The sequence below is a fragment of the Vidua chalybeata genome, chromosome 11 (genome assembly GCF_026979565.1).
Source record: "Vidua chalybeata isolate OUT-0048 chromosome 11, bVidCha1 merged haplotype, whole genome shotgun sequence".
Classification (NCBI taxonomy): domain Eukaryota; kingdom Metazoa; phylum Chordata; class Aves; order Passeriformes; family Viduidae; genus Vidua; species Vidua chalybeata.
In genome coordinates this window covers 8,601,664-8,623,927 of record NC_071540.1, presented here as the reverse complement: position 1 = coordinate 8,623,927, position 22,264 = coordinate 8,601,664, and the positions used below count along the sequence as shown (strand labels likewise).

The window sequence follows — 22,264 nt, the reverse complement described above, 5'->3', positions numbered from 1 at the left end:
ATATTAGCCCTTGATGAATAAAGAGTATCTGGGAAGAAAAACAGAACAGGAAAAACTGAACAATTCCTTTTTACTGGAGGTATTTAAGTTTGTGTATATATGCAAGTATATATAGCATCACAAATGAAGTATGATTATTTTGTTATATTTTGTTTTGGTTTGTTAAATTATTTAAGGTTTTATTCTGAAGATCAGTAGGAGACAGCTAAAGGAGCATTGAAAAATATTCAGAATTGCTTGGAAGGCTTGTTTTTTTAATCCATAAGAATGAAAGAAAGCACATAACCCTTGAAAATCATGCTATATTCTGTCTTCCTCACATTTTTAGTATGGCCAACACACAGGAAGAAAACCTGTAAATTGATCATGCTTGTTTCTAGGATGCCTGCCTAGGATCCATTCATGTTGATCAACAAGATAGATTTCCAGGCAGGCATAGTTTTTTGCAGTGTGTATATGGCACCATCCTCTTTGGAGGACTTGTTTTTAGGAGTTTTAAGACAAGTCAGTGATCTTCTGCAAGAGACATCACTAAGAGGAATAAATAAAATACATCTTAGTAGTAAAAGATTCCTCCAACATCCATTTTTGTTTCATTCATACAATTTTCTGTGAGCTATTCTGTTTGGATAGGACTGAAATTGTTCTTTCACATGAGCATCACAGGTAATGGTATTATTCCAGTTTCTGACACAAGTATAGTTCAAGGCTTTTTTTATATTACATTAAGATTTCATCATAGGTAGTGCTTCCCTGTTTTTCTGAATATCTTTCTGTGCTTATCAGCTTCAGTGTTGAATACACTTTATTAATTCATTTCCACATGTCTTCTAGAGGAATGAGCATATCTTAAGAAACTTGACTAATTGTTTAGTATTGAGATTTTTCATTTCCTAATACTGCAAAGAGTCACATTTCAAGTCACTTTCTCTTACACAGATTTATCTTTATTTTGTACCACAGGTATCATGAAAAATGCTTGTTTTGCATTGATAGTGGCAAATGTTTAGGCTTCCATTTTCATCTTGAATGGTGTTACTATTTTTAGCCCACCAAGGTTATTTGGAGTGAAGAAGCAAAGGAGGTAGCATAGAAAGTTGGAAGAATAAACCCTATTGTGTTCCTTTATTCAGTTTCTTTTCTCCTGCACATTTTCTTGGACTCAGTTCTTTCTCTTTGTTCTCCCCCACAACCCTTCTCTTCCCTTGTAAATCCACTTGAATGGAGGAATATTTTCTTTGTAGAGCAGGAAACTATTTCCAGATTTAAAGGAGGATAGTCTGGAAAACCCATGGGAGCAATAGATACTTTAGAAAAGAAAACAGAACTCTCTGTTGTTATTACTACAATTGTGTGCCAAGACTATAATTAAATATCTTGCATTTGTGGGGAATGAGCTCTCAGCTGAAGGCCTGCTTATCTGGTCTCTTATCACCTAGATACCATCACCTAGACTGTTAGCTCCTCAGAGTGTGCACGCCTTTGTTGTCTCCACTTGTGAAGATCAAACTTTACAAAGACATAACTGATCCATTAATAATGTTCATAAAGCAGAAAAATAATAGTAGAAGATCATATTTGGTAGCACAACTAATTATAGTTGGATTAAAACTAATGCTCGCCATTTACTGTTAACAGAAGGATGTTTTGGGACATTCTTTTAAAGGCAGTTATTAATGGGCCAAAAAATCAGCTCTTCCACCTCTTGCATATACACTTGGGTGCTAATCTAGCTATAGTTATTTTGAGATCTGTATAGGCCATTTATTAACCTTACTCCAAGTCAAGTGGGGTGTCCTGTCCCAGGAGCCATCACCTTGCTTAAGCTGCTTGTCTGCATGCACACATCTCAGCTGAGGCTAAAGTTAGCACAGAGAGGAAGTCTGAAATCTGCCAAGGGCTCCTCATGCCAAGCAGAGTGTTTTATAAGATTGTGAAATGATGTGGAGGAGTTAGCACTGGGTCTGTGGGTAAACAAAGACATCCTGTCTCCAGATCTGTTAGTAAGTAGCTTTCAAAAGCACAAAAAAAAATTTAAAAATGAATAATTTGTCTGTGTTTAATATAACTTTGAAGGTTTGAGAGTCAGGCTGAAGATGAGTAGCTGGTTACTGAGGGAACTCGTAGCTGAGATAAGCATTGGACAAGGCACAGAGCTTAGCTCTGAAGTTTTAAGGAAGAGAAAGGCTTCAAGTTTTAAAGGTGACTGTGTGACCACATGAATCAGTCACTAACCAATCCTATTTTGCTCTTTCAAGGTTTTTTATGTTTGGTTTTGTTTTGAAGTCGGGAGCCCTCAAGCATGTGTGTGCCAGTGTGTTTGAGAGGACATGTGTACGTACGTGTGCTGCGCTCGTCTGCCAGAATAGATTCCCCAGAAAGAGTGCTGCAGAAATCCAGCTGTTTTTCCATTAACAGCCTTGATTTCCAAATGGACTCCAGGAGGATACTTTCTTGAGCTGCCTAAGGATAACTAGCCAATCCAAACGATTTCCTTTTCTATGGTTGGCTGTGTCAGCTTTCTGCCAATGGAGTATGGCCGTCTTCCTATTAGCATGTTAATCACCCATTGCTGTTTTAGCCTAGAAAGCCCTGCCTAAGCAAACACACCCTGGTACAGAATTCATGGAATTTGCCTGACTTCCATAGACTGGTGCATTTGTTATGGTGTTACAGACTGTTCATTAGCCTCCAGCAGGCTACCTTGTTGCCACTGATGACATGGGAAGTAGTTAAGCTCTTGGTAGCACCTAATTTGTTCTTTCCTCAGCAGGGGCTTGAGGAAATTGGATCCCATGCACAGAGGGGGTGACAGCAACTCCTATGTTTAACTCAAAACTTCTGACTTATTACTTCTATCCTAAAAATGGGGTTCTATACCTGGGTGTGGGGTGGAGGCTGAATAAAAAGTAATCTAAAAGTGCACAAAAAGTACCCTCAAAATTATTTTCCTTCAAAAGTTTAAGAGGGTGTCATTTTCTGAATTGGGCTTCTCTGTGCTGTTGATTTGGGGTTCTCATCCATCCCTTGTGGCCAGCACACAGAGATTTCACGTGTGTTCTGCTGCCACCAGCTTTGGCCGTGGGATGCAGACCTCATGCTTGTGCCTAGTGGCAATTGTTGCAGTAGGAATTATTCTCCAGAAACAAGTAGACACAAAAGGCCCAATTTTTCTAAATTACACATCAAAAAATGTCTATTTAGATAGCATATTGCCATGCAGTAAATAAGCATGTACATCAAACCAAAACACCATTCATACTCCTGCTTTGGGAAATAAAAGTTTTTGCAAGTGTACAAAAGCTTAGCCTTCATGATTTTTGGTTCTTTTTTTATTGGGTTTTCTTTTTTTCCTGGAGTTGGATGTCCAACTTGTCAACATGCATTTTAATTTCTGCAAATGGTTTCTTGGATTTTTTCCTGCCATGTTGCACAAGTGCAGGCATCACTGTAAATCTGAGTGCAAACCCCATTTTCCATTTGAATAAATGGTTCATGTAATTGCCTCTTCACACTGTCTCCTGACTTCTGAAGCTAGGCCTCCCTGGTATGACTTTGAGATGGAGAAAATAGAAACAGATTTTACCAGGAAACAGTTCTTTGTGGTAATGCAGTTTTTTCAAGATTTCTGATTAGAGACCAATACAAAATGCATTATTTCTTTCACTTCACCAAGTAACTGTAGGTGCTCTGCCTACTCTGTGCTGAGTTTAATGAAAGGTGGAATTTTTAAAGAAAGTTGATCTTACTCTGAAAACAGTTATTTTTCTATCTTTTGTTTCACTCTGGGGGAATTTTACTGCAATGGGTTAAATGGCAGGGACAAGCTCATTGTGGCTCAGGTACTCAGTCAGATTTCAAGTAGTGTAATTTGAAATTTTTTAAGCCAAAATTAAAATTTCTCCTAAAGCAGGTTGTTAATTAGAGATTGTGTTTTTGGTCCCAGAAAAGCCTGGCCTGGGGATATATGGGCAAAAAAAGCCTCAGTGGAGGAAGTTTGAAGCATATAACATGCTGTATTCATGATCACACTTGCCTTATGCTACAGTGCAGTTTTCTCTAATCTCTTTTTGGTTATTAAACAGAAAAAGACCTATCAGTGCATCAAGTGCCAGATGACCTTTGAGAATGAGAGAGAGATACAAATCCATGTCGCTAACCATATGATTGGTAAGACACTCTTTACACTAGGCCACTCATTGGCTGCTTGTTTTTTGCTACTCTTTGACATCCACTATTCTAATAACTTGTTAATATTCATGCTGTAATTTATTTTTTTATTTTTAAAGGAAAATGATTTTGATGTAATGATTCTTCACTTCAAAGCTTTTTAAATATGTGGTTATAACAGTGTTACTGCTGAGCCTTTTCCTTTTGAGTCCTCATGTAGCATTTTAATTTATATTAAAATCAAACTTTTGACAGTATCTTCCATTTGATAGCATAAAATTCTCTCTATCTGTGTGAAAAGTACATGCCAGTTGTCAACCACTTAGGAGCAATTATGTTTCAATTTTGTATGTCATGACATTGAATAGATGTAACTGCTAGCATTTTCCCAGCTAAGTGTGGTGAATTCCTGAGGAACATTGTCAAAACAAAACACTTACAGAGTTATTTCAGTGTGTTTTTCCCAACAATTCTGGACTTCAGAAAGTTCAGCTTTTCAGACATACAAGTGTTTTAAAAATCAGTGCTTTCTGCCTTCTGTGACAGTCCTGTCACAGGAGGTAGTAAAAGCATTGCTGTAACCTGATGGGTTGTACATCTGCAGCTGTGATTGCTTCTCTGATGAACACAAAGAAAGGTTTTTTTTCCTGTATGGACAGATGTTATAAATATATGTATTGGCCCAAGAGGTCAGTTTATTTTGGTGCATAAACCACAAGAAGATACTTACACATGCCACTGTAGGCGTGTGCTGGATGAGATCCTTCAAGGACCTGACAGTGCTCTCTGTGTCTCATTCATTCCTATGCAGCATTTATCTCCCATAAGCATAATGGTTTTCCTTCGGCAATTTTACATTTAGGAAATTATTCTCCCATCAATCCTGGTATGTAACTCCTATTAACTTTGAAGTGGATTATGCATAAATACCAGAGAGAGAGAAATGTGGCCTGACACACTCTTCAAACCCCTACCCCCAAATGAAAAACATACATATCAGTCACAATAATTTTCATCCAAGAGCCAGGCAGGAGTTTTAAGTTAATGTCAAGCAGGTTAAGATAAAGATATCTAAAAGTGTTTGCTTTTGTAGCAGGTGTTAATGTAATCTCTTGTTTGCAAGCTTGAAGAGTGAGATCCCTGTTAATTGGACCATAGTGATTTCATGTAGCTCCCTCCTAGATTTTGAGAAAGAAGTCCTTAGCAAGCTTAGCACTTGTTTCAACTTAATTTGTGATCCAGTAGCTAATAAGTTATTTTTAAATACAAAGGTCATGAAATGCTGAGTTAAGGATATGCTTGTTTCAAGGGGAACTATTTTTTTCCTTTTGGAAAAATGTAATTTCTTCATTTTCCAGTAACTGATATGTGATATTTATTTATGTATATGCCCATATTAGTGCTGTCTGGAATAATATACAATTATACACATGACCTTACAAAGTTCTTAGCACCATTGGAAAACAACAGGTATAGAAGGCATTGGAGGCTGTGAAAATTGTGGTGCTGTTATTTGTGTACCCATGGATAATAATATTTGTAATATTTGTAAGAATTCCATATAGTACAAAAGTGCTATGGGCCCAGTTCTGTACACCTAGAACACTGTATATACCAGGGTGTGGTAAGAAAATATGTGATAATTCCACTGTGGTGTCATATTTTCATGTCCCTTTGCTGAGGTATGTGCATTAAGTTAAGGCCATCACTGCTTTTAATGGTTCAGTTTAGGAAAGAGCAATGTGTAGAAACCTTTAATATGGAGCCAAACTTCCTCTCACTGGGCATCTCAGTTCACAACATTTCTGGGCCCCCTGTCCTTCAGGACATGCAGCTGCTCACAAAAAAAAAGGTGTTTCCAGTGAGTTTCCTCATTGGTATTTGTTCTTTACTGGGGAATACTGAAGGGAAAAGAAGAGGCTAGATGCATTTGTTAAGCAACAAATGCTGTGCAGATTTTTGGTGTTAATTTACATAGTCCTAGGACAGTAACAGTAGGGAGAATGACTAACTGCCTCCTGTGCTTGCTCCTGTCCCCCTTGGTCATAGCCCGAGCACTTTGCTCCCTTGCTCAGGCCTTGGGATAGACTTGCACATGCCTCCTTACTGCTTAGGCTGGTTTATCACTGATAAGGGGTGAAAGAGTTTCCCTTCTCTGTGTTAGACCAAGTCTAGCCAGATGGGCAGCAAGAGAAAGAAGCTAATATAGCTGTGTCTGCAGCCCAGGTCTAGTTCACAGGAATTACTAATGTCATCGTTGTCAGTTTAAGATCTACAGATGAGGATTTGTTTGTGCTGGAGGGACACTGAGATCTCAGGGTGAACATACAGGTGTTTGAGAGACAGGAGGAACTTACCCTCAGACTGTGTGTCCTCAGGAGCTTAGGGCTGGCCTCATCTCAATGAACTTGTATCTGTCTGAAATTTAGGTGTCTGGTTTAATGTAGTCATTCAGATGCTGTCCAGGGAAAATGAATGATTGATACCAATCTAAGATAAGAGTTTGAGTAAGATAGGCATTTCCAGGGAGAGATTTTTATCTCTTTTGAATTTGAGGAGAGCCAAGACAATGAAGTTAGCCTTGACATGTAATTTTTAGGTAAAAAAATCCCTTGGCTTTGATAATCCAAGACTCAGCAGCACTTTCTTCTCATACTTTGAGAAACACAAAATCAATAGCTGAGATATCTTAAGCACTTGCTTACAGTTTTATTCTGCTCAAGTGACTGTCAGCAAAGGAATCCCTGCTCTGTAGCAGTGATACCTTTTAGGTAGCAGTGTCTGTAATATGATTAAAGAATTCAATTATTTCTGACATCATGGTCTTAAAAACTGCATCCAGTTAAGTTGGCTGTGCATCCCTCTTCAACCTCTCAGATTTCCAGTCTAGAGCTGGAGGCCCTGTTCATAATTCATTGAGGTAGGGGCTGATTTTTTTTCAAAGCAGCATGAAGGGAATTTCTAGTGCTACTCCCACACACTGCTTTGAAAAATTACCCTGCTGCACTCTAGCCCTTCATATCCTGTGCACAAACACAGAGGCACATTGGGTCCTTCACGGGGTCCCCGGGGAAGGAGGAGGCTGGATCCATCCCCAGAGGAGGGAAACGGGAGATGTTTTGTTTCAGATGATGCTGGGGCCTGTAGGAGGGCTCTATGTGGCAGAACAGACCTCCTCAGCTGGGGTTAGCCAGGAAGGGATCTGTTCAGGAAGGTTTTCAGCTGGGGAGGGTAGTTCAGGCTGGAATTTTTAGAGGGCAGTGGTCTTTGAAACATTGCACCAATTGGGGCTCCTTTGAAACATTTCCATGCCCACAGAAAGGGGATCCCCCTTTGAAACATTTACAGACATTGGGGAGTCCACCTGGGACTATATCAAAAACTTTCAGCAGTTCTTGCTGCCTCTGTACTTGCTTACCTCCTGTTGTGCTGACCTGGCAATGTTTAAAGCTTCTCCCCCTTATCTCCCCACCGAGCTGTGCCTGTGATGTGCCTGTCTCTATTAGATGCAGGGGAGGCTGGGCCTGCGGGCCCGGGCTCCACGGGGGGCACTGAGCAGCCATGGCAGCAGCCACGGTGTGGGAATCTGTCCGTGCAGCCTCTGCCCGCTGGCTGGGCGAGCCCTGGAGCTTTGGTGTCCATGGCAGGACCACTGCCAAGTCCCCTGTGGGCAGTGGCTGCTCCCATCCTGCACTGCCAGGGGAAATGCGCTCAGAGCCCTGCACAGGGAAATAAGGATTAGGCCCAGGGCTTTCCTGTTGGGTTTTTACAGCTGTGCTCTTCCCACAGCCAGGCTGGGTTCCCTAATTGATATTTTTCAGGGGGCACATAATTCCACAGATTTGTTCTCTGGGTAGGTCAGGTTGCCCATATGAAGGGGAAGTGCATTTGATCCCTGCCAGAGTTCCCAGCTCTTTGGGTAAGAGAAGTGGACACAGCAGTACTTCTCTCTGTCTCAGTTAGATGGGGCATGTTTTCCATTTAACGTTCAAAGAAGATGAGCAACTGTCCCAACTCTTCTTTCTCCATTCTCCAAGAAAGTCTCCTGGCAAATGTGCACAGGAAGCTCAACCAGGGCTCAATTAGTGCTGGAACAGGGGAAATAATGATTCCTGGTTTGTGCTCTAACGCTGGGATTGCTCTAACATTCCTCCTGCCTCCGGCTCCAAAGGAATGTGAGCGTTTGTGGGCTCATGAGAGGCTGTCCCAGTGCTTGGAGCTCAGCAGAGCCCTGCCCCAGTGCCACTCCTGTCCTGCCCCGTGCTCCCTGCCAAGACCCAGGAATGAGCGCTGCCGAGCAGGGGAGGAGGGGTGCGGGCTGGATGTGTTTGGGATGTGAACATGAGGCCCTGGCTGAGCTTTGGGAGCCGCCGGGGACAGAGGGAGTGCTGAAGGGAAAGCTTCCAGAAGTCTCAGTGAAATTGTTCTGTGGTCCAGTTCTTGAACTGCAGCCTGGATAAATTCCTCCCTGTTTGATGGGATGGGGTTGACAAAGTTAAACACCGCGTTTGGGAGAGTTTTCTGAGTACTGCCCCAAGCCACGGCATATTGTACATTGTGTGTAGCATAAGACTCCAAGGAGCTTAATTACCTTTCCTGCCCTTAGAGATCATGTTTCAAGTTCTGGAAACACTCTGCCAGAATTAAAACACAAAAGAGAAGGGAAAACATCCATCCACAGTTACATGTCTTTCAAATGCATACAAGTATTTGAAACAAAACAATGGCCAACTATAGGTTTGTTATTTTGTTAACACTTTAAACAATGTAATATTTTAAAATTACAAAGTAAGTTGGGTGCTTGGAAAAGGTCAAACTGCAATAGTAACTACAGAAATAATTTTCTAAAAAGCAGCAATTTTGAAAACTCATTTTATGTTCGGAAGAATTAGGAGTTGATACCAAGCTCAGTCACTGAGATGAAACCAGTACAGAGGTGAAGGGGTTGAGATCGTACTCCAATCAAGCATAAATCAATATATTCCCAGTTATATTTTTGTTTTATGTTTAAAATTTGAAGCAAGCAATTTTATCTTTTGATTTATGTATTATGAAACATAAGGTTCATAAACTTAGATTTTGACAAAATTGCTAATTTATATATCATATTAATAAAAATTCTGACTCATTTTGGATGGTTTTGAACTCCTTCCTGTCACAGTAGATTCTGAATGCATGTGTGTATGACAAGGATGTAGGTAAGGTTCATTTTTGTGGAACTGGCTTTTATACATATGAAGAGATGTAGCCCTGGACATCTCTGATGAGGATGTGAAGCATTTCTTATACTCAGGCCTGATCTTGTGAAGCACTTTGTTCCTCTATCTCATTGACTGTAGGACAGCTAATGCTTCTCAGAGTCTCTCTTATAATAAAACATATTTTACTTTACATGAAATAAATGTAATCAATATTGGAAGATGTGCAGCTTTAATTCTTGTAAAATTCCTATTTCTTTGGACCTAAGGACTTCTGTTAGTTAAAGCACGTACATGGTAGCAATAATGATGACATTGTAAAGCACTGTCTTAGTAATAGCTTTCAGGCATTAAGGCAAATAAAAATGTGCCAGATTGTTTTTGAAGCATTACTTGCAAATTACCAACAGGAACATATTTCTGGACTCATCTGCTGAATGTGTGAATTAATTATGGACACATTAGGAACTCAGAAATGTTTTTTTAACTTTGATGTTTGTAAAGCATATTCCAAGTAATTGCTCTTTTAATGCAGAATTGAAGGTACAACCTTCTTGTATTTACCCAGCACTTGCTTCAATATCCAATTCTGTGTGGACTTGCCTTAATGAACAATATGTACTAGACTTTCATTTTGCAGCACCTGCCTTTTGAGAAAGACTAATTTTGGAAAAAAAAATGTTAAGTGTACTTACCTAAAGAGATGAACACATACAGGGTGTCTCCCTCCACATGCCCTGGGAGCCTTGATCCCAGGGACTGGCTGGGGTTCTGCTGGTGCTGCTTGAGAGGCTTTGCCCAAGTGGAGCTTGCTGCTGGCTCAGGCTCCTGGGCACAGGCATCTGCTCCTGCCAATAAGGGTCTCCTGTTATTTTGCCCAACTCTAAGCTCTGTGGTTTTGTTGGGTTTTTTTTTTTTTTTTTTTTTTTTTTTTTTTTTTTTTTGGTTTTTTTTTTCTGCATTCATTAGTTTTAGCATTAACCACATTTGCAAGTCATTAAATGTTGTAATGAGTATAGTGGTATAGTGTATTAAAGGCTAGAAATATTCATTTTCCAACACTTTTTATCAGTCCTACTGAAGGCCAGGTTACCATTGCTAGCAGACAGAAGCAGCTTCCTTTATTTAGTATAAACAAAATTGGCCTTAATATAATCTATTACTTAATAGGTTTCCTACTTTGAAACTTCAAAACATTGTGTTTTTACTGTTCCTTCCTTTCTAAGGCTGGAAAATTGATTATACAAAATCTTAATAATTTTATCCAGTTGTCCTGTGCAGATGTGGCCTCCTGCAATTGTTACCTATGCATATTTGTTCACACAAATTACTCCATTCCACGAGAATGTATTTTGTTTTGCTTATTTATTGGGAAAGAAATAGCACTTCCCTTAATGTATTCATTCACATATTCCTTTTGCATTTTTCATTTCATTTAAAACTTGGTAATAGTAGTTCAGTTTTCACTGACATTTTTATAGCTGCTATGACAACATTCCTGTTTTGCATGATACATGCATAATGGGCAATGATCGCAGTGTTACATTGCTTTCATTCTTTCTTAACTGTGTTAAGATTCCTTACAGCCTCCAAACTCAATTTTCATATGCAGTGATGATTACACCTGTTTAAACATTTTCCTGGTAGTTTCATATTTATTCATAAAGGGAGCAGTAGATAAAACACCTTTTTTGCAATCAGTCTGAGTTTTAAGTGTGATATTTCTTCAAAGTTATCATTAACAAGCACCTCAGTCTAGTCCCAGCCTTTCAACATCAGCTAGGCAGTGTAGCAAAAAATGCTATTTTCAGTAAACTTTACCCTGTGTAGGAATAATTTTTCTGGCTATATAACTTGGTCTTCATTTTATTATCTCACCTTTAAAACTGTTTTATGTTTGTATTTAAAAGTCTGCAGAGATAGCTTCTGCCTTATTCTCACATATTTTATGTGCATATGGCCAGGTATTTCTAAGTTCACAACCAAATTTCTTAGCCCCTCTTTGCTAATCTTGAATCTGGAAAAGAAAGTGAGTCCTTGCCATATGGGGCTTGGGTTCTCTCTGCAGATGGTGAAATGACCCTGCTTTCTGGTGGAGAGGTCAGCCCCCCTCTGTGTCCTACTTTTGAGGAAAAAACACCAGAATGTTTCTTGGGGGTGGAGGAAAGAAAAAACCCACCACCATTTGTAAGTGCAGTCTTCAGACTTCATATAAATTATGTTTTCAGGACATTGTTCTCCTGAAATCTCATGTGGATTGTGAGACCAATGTCTCTATTTGTTCTGTCCATAAAATTTAGGGGTTGATTTCTTTGTGGGAGCTTTTTAGCAAGTAACAGTTTTATCTGGATAATGTAGATGTTATTCCCCTTTCTTCTTTATTCACTGGTTTGGAAATATCTGGTACCAGTACCACTTTTTCTCACTGACACGTAGTGTTTTTTTTCTGAAAAATAGATGATATATGAGAGGTAAATAAAGAGCAAAGTAATGAATGTTTAGTGACGCTGGAATGACCTCATACTTGGGTTAGCTAGGAATTAACTTGGGCAGAGTTATAAAATACTCATTTTACCTATTTGAGGAACCTAGACAAGGTTCCAGACTGTTTCCAGTCACAGGAAAGTGGGAGAAGAACATATTTAGTATCAGTAATCTAAAGTTAAATTCCTTTTCTGCTGATAAAATTCTGGATTTTACTATTTCTGAATATGAGGTTCAATACTGAGCACTTTTAAGCATTGACAAGTGTTTATTTTTCTTTTGACTGTGGAACAACTCCCTGGTGAATCAGTAAGGGTACTGGTGTGCATATGCTGAACCCTAGCTCTAGTTATCAGAGAAAAAGGGTTTGTTCATATGTTAAAAGTCCAGGTTTGTACCTCCTGTTATTTGGGAAGTAACAGAGTGAGGCAGTTGGACTGTTGCCTTTAATTATAGTTTAAACTCAGCAGCATCCTTAACCTTGAGGAAGATTTTATCTGGTCTCCTGGAACAAGATGTTACCAACTGACATGACCCTTAAGATTATTTTGTTTTGTGATAGCTGGCAAGCAAGTCAAATCAGACACAGGCTTCTCTGGATGTTCTGTTTGGGGTACTGGCACCTTTCTTTTTTTAATTTGTGGAGGAAAACTTTGCTGACCTGAGGTTCCTTACCACTGATCCCATGAAGGAAACCCGTGTAAACTTTTTAAGCACTGCACTTGTACCTTTGTTTGTTTCAAGGCTCCTGGCACAGATAAAGCCTTTGTACAACTGGTCTCTGCAGATGTGCTGCTTCCTTGTCAGAGACTTCATTCAATTTATTAGTAACTTTTGACAGCTTTGTGCCTTTTTAAGAATCAGAAGGATTTTAATTGAATATTTTGACTTCTCAGATCCATTGTGTGCCGTTTTAAAAATTAAGTTTCTTTTTTAGATGATTGCACAGTAAGCTTGAGGTAGGGGACTTCTGGTTGTCCCTGTCAGACTCCCCTGTCATAATGTCAAACTCTAAAGGAGTGGCAAATCATGGATTTTTAAGTGAAAAATGTTTTGTCCTGCCACAACTGAAGAAACCCAAAGAAATCATGTACGAATACCATGATCTTTCTAAGACGGAGCTCCATAGCAAGCCAAAAAACCTCACTGTACTTCCATAGTACTGGCATCGTCTTTTTCATCCATTTCATAGAATCATAAAATCATTGAGGTTGGAAAAGATCTCCAAGATGGAGTCCAGCCTTTGACTGAGCACTGCCTTGTCAACTAGACTAAAGCACTGAGTGCCACATCCAGTTTCTTGAACATTTCCAGAGATTGTGACTCCACCACCTCCCTGGGCAGCCTGTTCCAATGCTTACCAACCCTTTCAGTGAAAAAATTCTTCCTGATGTTCAGCCTGAACCTCCCCTGGTGCAGCTTTGGGCCATTTCGTCCTCTTCTGTCACTGTTGCCTGGGAGCAGACCCCGACTCCCACCTGGCTGCACCCTCCTGTCAGGGAGCTGCAGAGACCAAGAAGGTTCTCCCTGAGCTCCTTTTCTCCAGGCTGAACCCCCCCTGCTCCCTCAGCTGCTTCTCATTGGACTGACTCTCTAGATCCTTCACCAGCTCTGTTGTCCTTCTCTGGACAGACTTCATCCCTTCAAAGTCTTTATTGAATGGAGGGGCCCAAAACTGGACACAGGACTCAAGGTGTGGCCTCACCAGTGTCTCGTACAGGGCGACAATCTCAGCTTTGTGTTTTGTGATTTTTCCTGCTGGCACAAGCCCAGGGGCAGATGGGGTGAATGAGGTGCAGACCTCAGGGGAGGAGCTGAGCCTTTTTGCCTCCTGCTTTGTGTAGGAAGTGCCACCACCAATTTAGTCTGGTATTTCCTTCTTTGGTACCTCCTGAATTGGTGGAGAAGACTACAAAAGATGGCACCAGGTAGGAAGTGCACCCTGCTGATGTGTTTACATCACTACTTTAGTCAGGCACAACCTACTTGGGATTTAATCCTGCCTCCAGCTGCACATCATGCATCATCTGGTGGACAGTCATGGGCCTTACAAATGACCAAATCTTTTGATCATTTTGTGTGTAACTGGGAAGTGTTTAGACTTTATGATGACTTTATTCTGTTCTATATTCACATGGAAGTTTTTTAGCATGGCTCAGGCTAGGCAGAGCCTTTGGTTTTAGGTTTTGCTGCAGATAGAGTTTGGGTGTTTTAAAGGATCAGCATCAACTAGCACCACTGGCATGTCCTCTGTTATGTTTTGCACGCATCAGCTATCATGTATTATTGGGGTATGGACAAATAGTTCTTAAACCCCATGACTGTGAGTTATATCCAGGAATAAATATTGGCAACAAAAGTTAAATGATGAAACCTCATGCAATGAACAGTAACTGATTCAAGCTGGGCCGGATATAGATAGCTAAAGTTGAAGGGAAGAAAATATTCCAGTGACATTTTTCTCCTTTAACTTTTTAGTTAAGAAATTCCATTTTTATCCCCCCTTTTCTTAAACAAACAATCAAAAAACCCCAAAAGACCCAAGCAAATTTTGATTCACCATTTTTAAAACAATCTGTGATATGGAGTGAAAAAAAAAAAGAAAAACAAAGCAGCCTTCCCTGTGCCTTTAAAACCTTTTTAAACTGGTAGTAGCTGTGCCTTCACTTCCAGAACATCAATGGAGAGAATTTCCTTAGAAGACCAATTCTAATGTGTGACCAGTTCAGAAACTGAAGTCAACAACGTGTTAAACCTGAATGATGACCTTCCAAGGGATGGGGAATTTACATCATGAGATGTTATTTGCTTAATTTACTTTATGTAGCATTTGAAAATCTAGATGGACAATTTAATTTCTTTTAAATCTAAGCCTTTTTAATTTTAAGCCTTTTTAATATCTTTGAACTTAGTTCAGCAAAGAAATTAAATACTGAGGTTTGATTTCTCCTTCCAGTGGAAGTACTATTAGATCTTAAATGTACAAGGTGCAGTTTATCCATCTTGCATCTTTGTTCTTGTTTGAACATGACTTACCAGGAAAAGAACTCCAGAGAGCTTTAAATGGCCTAGTCAAAGTTTTCCCATTTTCCTAAGGCTTAAACTGGGGAATCGGCTGCCATTTGCAAGCTAGCAATACAGTAAAAGCACATCATTGTACACAGCATTTTATTTGGACAGCTGTATAAAAATGGCAACACACTGTGAAATCCATTAACAGCAAAACATGTTAAATTCAGCAAAATGCATCTCATGTGGAACACTGAATAAGAAATTATAGTCTGAGTTTTACTAGCTGGTTATCAGACTTTGTCTTGAGTGAAGAAAATTGAATTTTTTTCCATGTGTCTGCCTGTAATAACAGTGAGTGCTGTACATTGGGTTTTGAAACCAGTGTGCACCTGTAAATTCTTGCCCCATAGACTCTACTGCAAGGTTTTTGCAAATCTAAATACCCCTGAGGAAGCTGAATGGGGGTGGTTTTCATGTTGGGTCCCACCCGCACTCACTCTCACTACTGGGTTCAGAACCATTCATAGGGATAAGTTCTAGGGATGTAGGAGTTAGAGCTCAAAGTGGGAACAAAAGCATCCTTCCCCCTTGTCTCCCTGCTGGGCCAGCAAGGACTGCAGTCTTGTCAACCAAGAGCAGGTTCTTTGCCTCATGAGGGATTTCCATGGGTGGATTTTGCTGTGCTGCATGCAGTAAGACTTTTCACGGTTAATCAATAGCATTTAAAAATTCAAAACCTCTCTCCAAAGTATTTTGCATTTCCATTGTTCGTACTGTTTAACTAGGAGATGTTGCTCATCAAGATAGGATGCTATTAAGTATTCTGGTAGAGAAAGAAAAAATGAGTTTACTCTTGCCTGGTAGAAAATGAAACAGCCATGTTAACTTTAGCTCTAATCATGAGATTAAAAGTCTAATGGGGAATTATATCATTTTCACTCTTCAAAGCCAGCATCAGTGACCTTTGGAGAGTTTTAACTTTAATAGCCTAATGATTTCTCTTCTAGAAGATGGAAAAAACAGTCTTTTCCTTGACAAGGAAATGAAAAGTGGATGAAAAAGGCAAGCACAAGTAACTGTACGCTGGAGCAGGCTAAATGGCTTTTAGTCATATTCAGTACCACTTGTGAGAGATGGTTTCCAGGCTTTGTTATCCAGGCCACTGCCTGCTCTGAAGGGAGACAGATAAATGCAAGGCAGAGCCATGGGGCTGGGGGACAGTGTGGGGGGGACAGCCCTGCTCCTCCAGGCCACCGGCCCATGGCAGTGACAGCTCGGAGCAGCGGGGCTGAGTGCGCACACCACTCATCCTGCGCAGGTCTGCTCTCGTGTGAGGCTCGTTTCCTGTGCAGGAGCACTGGAATTTCTTGTTTCAGTTCCTGTTTGCCGCGTTTGCGAGCTCAGGCTGTTGCTCTTTTGCCAAGCTGGCAGCACGCGGGGGGAACTTCCTGCGCAGGGGATGTAAAAGCGATTCTCTGATTCTTCCTCTGCAGCCATTGGGAGATAAAAGCCAGGACATCAGGGACTGCAAAGAGGGAGCCAAATTATATTTATAATATTAAAGTGAGTGCATTTGTGGTTTTGCCATTCTCCAGGGTTTTTCATAAGTAGAAAAACATGAATTAGCATTTTCCATTTCCATATATTGACTGGAAAAATAGCCTACTCTCAATTAAGACCTATAGCTTTTGGGATGTATGCAACAATTTTATAAAATATTTACAGCAAAATTTGCATTTTACATGGTATTACAGTTTTTCTTGTGTTTAGTAGAAAGGACTTAGGCCTAAGAGAGGAAATTCATCCAGCATACCAAAAGGGAAATATGTCTAAAATTAGATGGTTAGTATTCACAACAAGGAATGTCCAGTGCTGACTGTTACCTCTAGTAATTACTGAAGGTCACTTTGCCCCCCAGCTATTTGTTACAGCCGCTGCAAGGACCATGCTCCCTGTGCAGAGCTATCACTATCCCTTTAAAACTGCCTTTGGAAGCGATTGGAGCTTTGTGCTAGACAGATAAGTAGAACATTTTTTACCAAATGTAAATGTGCACTGTAAAGAACATAGCTATTTCCTGGATAATTTGCAGTTGTATATTTTATGTTAATTTCACCGAAAATATTGCACCCCTGCCAGGTTTAGTAGAGGCTCACTGTGATATGAATAATTTCTAGCGAATCTTTTTTTTCCTTCATTTAAGATTTGGCACCTTTTAAAGATTTTAATAATAGCAACAAGGAGGAAGATTTAGAACAAGTGAAACATTAGAGGCAAAGAAATTCACATTGAGAGCTAATGTAAAATAGCAAGAATAATTACATGGAAAACAGTTTCCACAGATGTTTTTCCTTGTAATGTAATAACTATTTACTAAACTGTTTATTTTAGGCCCTTGGTTTACAATAAAATATTTATACATGCTCTGCTGTAATAAAAAAATATTGACAAAATACTATAGAGATTTTTAAAAGACAATTAGTATTTCCCTGTCTGGAAAGTGAGCACAAAAGAAGCAGCACCAGCCCTTGCCATGCTCTAGAGGAGATGCAGGGTTAGCAGCAGCATCCCTTGCAGGTTTATCTGTGCTCGACTCTGCTAACAGGGAGACTCTGGACTTGTGGCAATCCAGAGGGTAACTTACTGAAGAACATGAAAGCCAACAATGTAAAGACAGTGGAAACATTCTTTTCCACTTCTTTGCAGGAAAAAAAAAAAACAAACTTTACTACATTCCTGAGTTATTATACAATAAGGTTATGTCTTGTCTAAGAAAAATATGCCTGTTTTAAGAGCAGGTTTAAAGTTCAGGATGCCAGAATCCTGAATGTTGTTCTTTAAAAACGGTGTGGGACAGTGACACCTCTGAAGCACTGCCTGTGGCAGGTTTAAAGCTATTGCTTTACCTGACTGAGCCACGTCTGTCACTCCCCTAATTCATGAAGCTCGTCACGTGCCAATGGAGTCTGTACACTGGTACACAGGGACTAACCACCTATGCAGATACAGCAGTGCCTTAAGGGTGCTGAAATCAGAAATTCAGCAATACTGAAAGGTCTGCAGATTATACTTTCCACACATGATCTTAAAACGTCTATTCTTCTGCTCATGAATATATAGAAAAAACTTTATTTTGAGTGTCTAAAAATCTTGAACAGAGGCTAGTATCCTGTAAGAAACTCCAGTTCCTCTGCCTGTCAGTTTTGTAATAAAAGGATTTTTTTTTTCTTCAGAAGTTATTGTTCATCCTTTACTTAACTCCAGAGTGGTGGCATGCAGTAACTTAAAAAGAGGCCTCCAGGACAAAAGAGAAAATACCTTTAATTTCATGGATACAGACCTCAATGTCTGTGTGCATTTCAGTACCACCAGCATGATAGAGCAACCTGAAGTCTGAGTAAAGACTGCATGGATGGATCCAAACAGCCAGCATTTGGCAAGCAGGATGGCTTCAATATCTAGATATGAATCCATATTTAGCAGTTCAGGCTCTACTTTCAAGTAGACAATTCCCTTGGGTTTCCAGGCTAGCAAGTTGTGAGCTTTTTCATTGCAGAAAAAACAGGGTAGCTAGCTTGTGGAATGATTTGAAAAACGAATTAGAAATATATCTATGAACTTTCTTTCTTGGTGAAACTAATAACACTCACCTGTTTAAAAATCAGTGGGGTGATAACACAGATTTTTGTCATGCTGGGTTCTAACATGTGCAAAAAAAGAACAGGGTAGAGCAGAAAACATCAAGCATAAGAACTAAAACTGAACAAAAGAGGGAGCTAAGAAATCTAAAATGTTCAGTTTTAAGGCAGAATAATCACAGTTACCAGATGCCTTTTGTTGTAAACAGACCTTTTTTCATGGTTGACTCTTATAAAGAGACCAGTGCATGTGAGAGGCTTGTGAGCCTTGTTGCTGATGTGCCATGCAAAGCCACCATCCCATTCCCATGGTGTGCCCTTGTAGAACCTCACCACAACAGCTTTTTGAGACTAAAAATTGGCTTTCATTGTGAAAGTCTGCATAATTTAAAATCAAAACTACAATAAGAAAAATAGATGGTGTAATATGTATAATATTTTCTTTAAGTTACACCAAAGTTGGGTTCTTGGCTTTTAGTTTTTCCTACCTTCCTGCCCCTGTTGACACATTGCAGAGTCCTGCCAGGTTATGCAATTATTTCAGTGCAGCTCATTTTGAGTCATTGGTAGGGTCCAAAGCTAGCATTTAGGAAAACAAAGGAATTTGTGCTTGGAAGTCAGCATTGCTCTGTACACAAGAATTTCTTTATTTTTCAAGGACTATGTTATTGTGTAAGGTAATGATTTTGTTTTTAAGTTATATTCTCAGGGGCATGGACATCCAGGATAATCAAGGATGTACTTTTAATACCACTTCTTCAATGTTAGGTCTCTGGTGGAAAAATGTGCCCAGCTGCAGGGCTTGAGCCTTGGATTAACCCCTGCTTGGAAGAATTGTTGATTTCCTGATGCTGAATATATTTGTAAATTGATACATTTTACCTATGTGTAAATTAGTTCCAATGAAAGTAAATTAGCTAGTTCCCTTCCCACATGCATTTTAAAATGCCCCTTACTGTTTATCACAGTAGAAGCCATTATCTCTGTTAGTCATTTTGAAAAATAAGTACATCTGCCAGGGTTCTGCCCTTCGTTGTCTTAGACCAGCTCACCTTCTCTGGCCCTCCCTGCTTGCCCACCTCTGGCAGCAGGCTGGGAGTCCTCTCCCTGGGAAAGCTCAGCTCACAGATCTCTCTCCAGCCCAAACTGGATGTCTTTTCAGCTGAAGTGAGAGTACAGCATAGGTACATAAAGCAGAAACGAGGGTCTGAGAGAAGAGGAGGGCATCTTTTGGAATTTTGAGTTGCCTTTTTTTTGTCTGTGGAGAGAAGTTAAGGAAATACGTGCTTAAATTGTGCAATGATATTGGTAATTCTGCACGGAAAATATTTTCAGTGAGATAGATTAAGGAGTAGAGCAAGAAGAACATGTAGAGAAAACTTTGGAAGGTTTGAAAATCCATGTGGTATGAGTTAAAATGCAGACCCTTTCAAACAGTCTCCAAAAGCATTCACCTAGTATCCCTACCATGTCCCTGCATGTAATGAAACAACTGGCAGAGAGCATTCTTTTAATAAAGCATTGGCTGTTAGTGTCTCTTATACTGGATCAGGAAAAGAGTTCAGAGGACCAGATATTGCTGAAGAATATGTCTCCAATTTTCCCTTTGGAACTGCGCTTCTAGGGCTTTTAAAGGTTTATATATTTAACATTGCAAATCTTCATTTTAGATTTTCATTTGCTACTTGGGATTTTTATTAATTTTGCAGTGTTCATTTAAGTTGATCCAGCCCTTTATACCATTTCCAGCTTGAAATATTAGTTCAGAGATAAGCTTTATTATTAAATGCTTAATCTTGAACACTTGTCTTATTTGGTAAGAATTATCTCTGAGAAGTAGGCAAAGAGAAGTTGATTGCTGTGGTTTTAAAGCAGCTGTAACTGGAGTAGCCCAAGTACTAGTTTACAAAGGTTGGCATCCCTTCAGTTTGCCATCACAGCAGCTGGACTTCATTAAGTGCTGGTGTTAATTACTGGGAGAGTGTTGGTTCAGTATGTGAGCGGCAACACTTGGGGTGACACACAAAGTAGGAAAAGGGTCACCTTGAAATAGAAGCTTTAAAAAAACCAAACAGGCAAGGCAGGGCTGCCATTAATTTTTTAACTGCATTTAGTTCAAAGTTTTTCAGCAAACAGGGAAATCAGCATTACTATGTAGCAGAGAGCAATGGCTTAACTGTGTGTGCCATTGAGGAGGCAGGAACGGAGGCGAGTGCTGCAGAACTTGCCCCGTAAGAAAGGAAGACATTAATGTCATATTTTCTGTGCGTGTTGTGTGAAAGAGAGGGAAAATTCTTTCTGTATTCTCCAGAGTTTTCAAGTCATATGCAGTATAGTTTGAGGAGGAAATATTAATAATTTCTTATACTGTAAATAGTATTCTATGGAGAAAACCTGTTAAGGGTTTGCATCTAAGGAATGTTTAGGAGATGAATGTCATGGAGAAAAACGTAGAACATGTGGTAGCATAAAACAAGTATTGCTTGGAAATGTTGTGTCCTAAAGCTGATGAGATTCAGACAAAGTGGGCCAAGTCCAGCCCTGGTGTAAGCAGCTGGTGGTGCACTCAGCCCAGTATTCCACCATGTGCTTAAGCAATAGTGAATTTTTATCTGTGTCTTTCACCTGGCAATTGTCTGGATGAGGTGCCAGGTGCCCGGGCTGGAAAGAGTGCGTGCGAGGACGTTGGAGGAGAATTAGGTTATTACATTTCCTCCTTAATTCTTCATCAGGGCTGCCGCCTGTATTTTCTACAGAAAAATCAATGCATTCTGATTCTGTAATTTCCCATGGTGCTTCGCCGGGCGCGCAGCGTGCCGTGGGAGGTGACATATCCGGTCATGGCAGCTTGAACTCTTTTTTCCAGTGAAAGAATTCATTGGAATTTCACAACCTTTGCATGCTTTTGTGAAAACACTCATTTGTGTTTGCGCCAACCTGCTAATGGCGGATGCCGGGGCTTGCGAATCCCACCTACATTCGGTGCTCGTTATGGCATGGAATGTGCCGTTAATAATGCATCTGTGAAACTCAGCTGCGAGGGAGCCAAGTAATTATCCCACCGTAGCGTTCCCTGCTTCAGTGTCATCACAACTGGGGCTTCATTAAAAGTCCTAACAGTAGAGATGTTGTGTGGTGCAGCCTGTATATATATTTTTTCATTTAAATTATCAGCAATGCCATGGCTCAGAGGTAATTTGACTTTTTGAAACCGTGGAGCCCCTGTGAATTTCCTTCCTCCTCTCCCTCTCGCTGCCGCACCAGCTGATCAGCCCCAGAAGAACAAAAGGTTTATCTGAAGCTATGAAGCATATATTCACCAGCTTCTGGCGTCTAGATAAAAAAAAAAAAAAAATCAAAGTACTCCATTGAACATGTTAATACTGAGCAAAATGCACACAGCCAGACACTAAACCTTTACAGGGATTTAGGCATTTGAAAAGTGATACCCTGATCAGGTCTTGAGTTAGTTTCCTTAGCATAAAGTAAAGCAGAATCATAAAATAATATAGATTTTTAAATAAATGGAAAGCTTAACATTGCCCCCGCCCCACTTTTGTTTTATTTCTTTGTCTGGTTTCTGTCAGTCAGGCAGTAACAAAATCTTGGGCAAAGGTATGCTGCAGTGGAAGTATTTTCCCTTTTTTAATATCATATTCTTCCAACAGAAAATACTATATGAACCTCTGGCTTAAAAATAAATGGGCATGAAGAACAAAAGCATCTGTGGCTCCTTACTGGTCTCCGAGGAAGTTCGGGATG

The 22,264-nt window shown here is 39.9% G+C and overlaps 1 protein-coding gene across 3 annotated transcripts in view; it reads left to right on the top strand.

The window, feature by feature from the left end:
- ZNF423 (zinc finger protein 423) overlaps positions 1–22,264 on the top strand; it is a 226,139-nt gene that overhangs the window by 134,802 nt on the left and 69,073 nt on the right. For all 3 annotated transcript variants that reach the window (XM_053953064.1, XM_053953063.1, XM_053953066.1), the window contains one exon: positions 4,086–4,170. In XM_053953064.1, the coding sequence (XP_053809039.1) occupies positions 4,086–4,170 (85 nt within the window). The remainder of the gene's footprint in view (positions 1–4,085; positions 4,171–22,264) is intronic.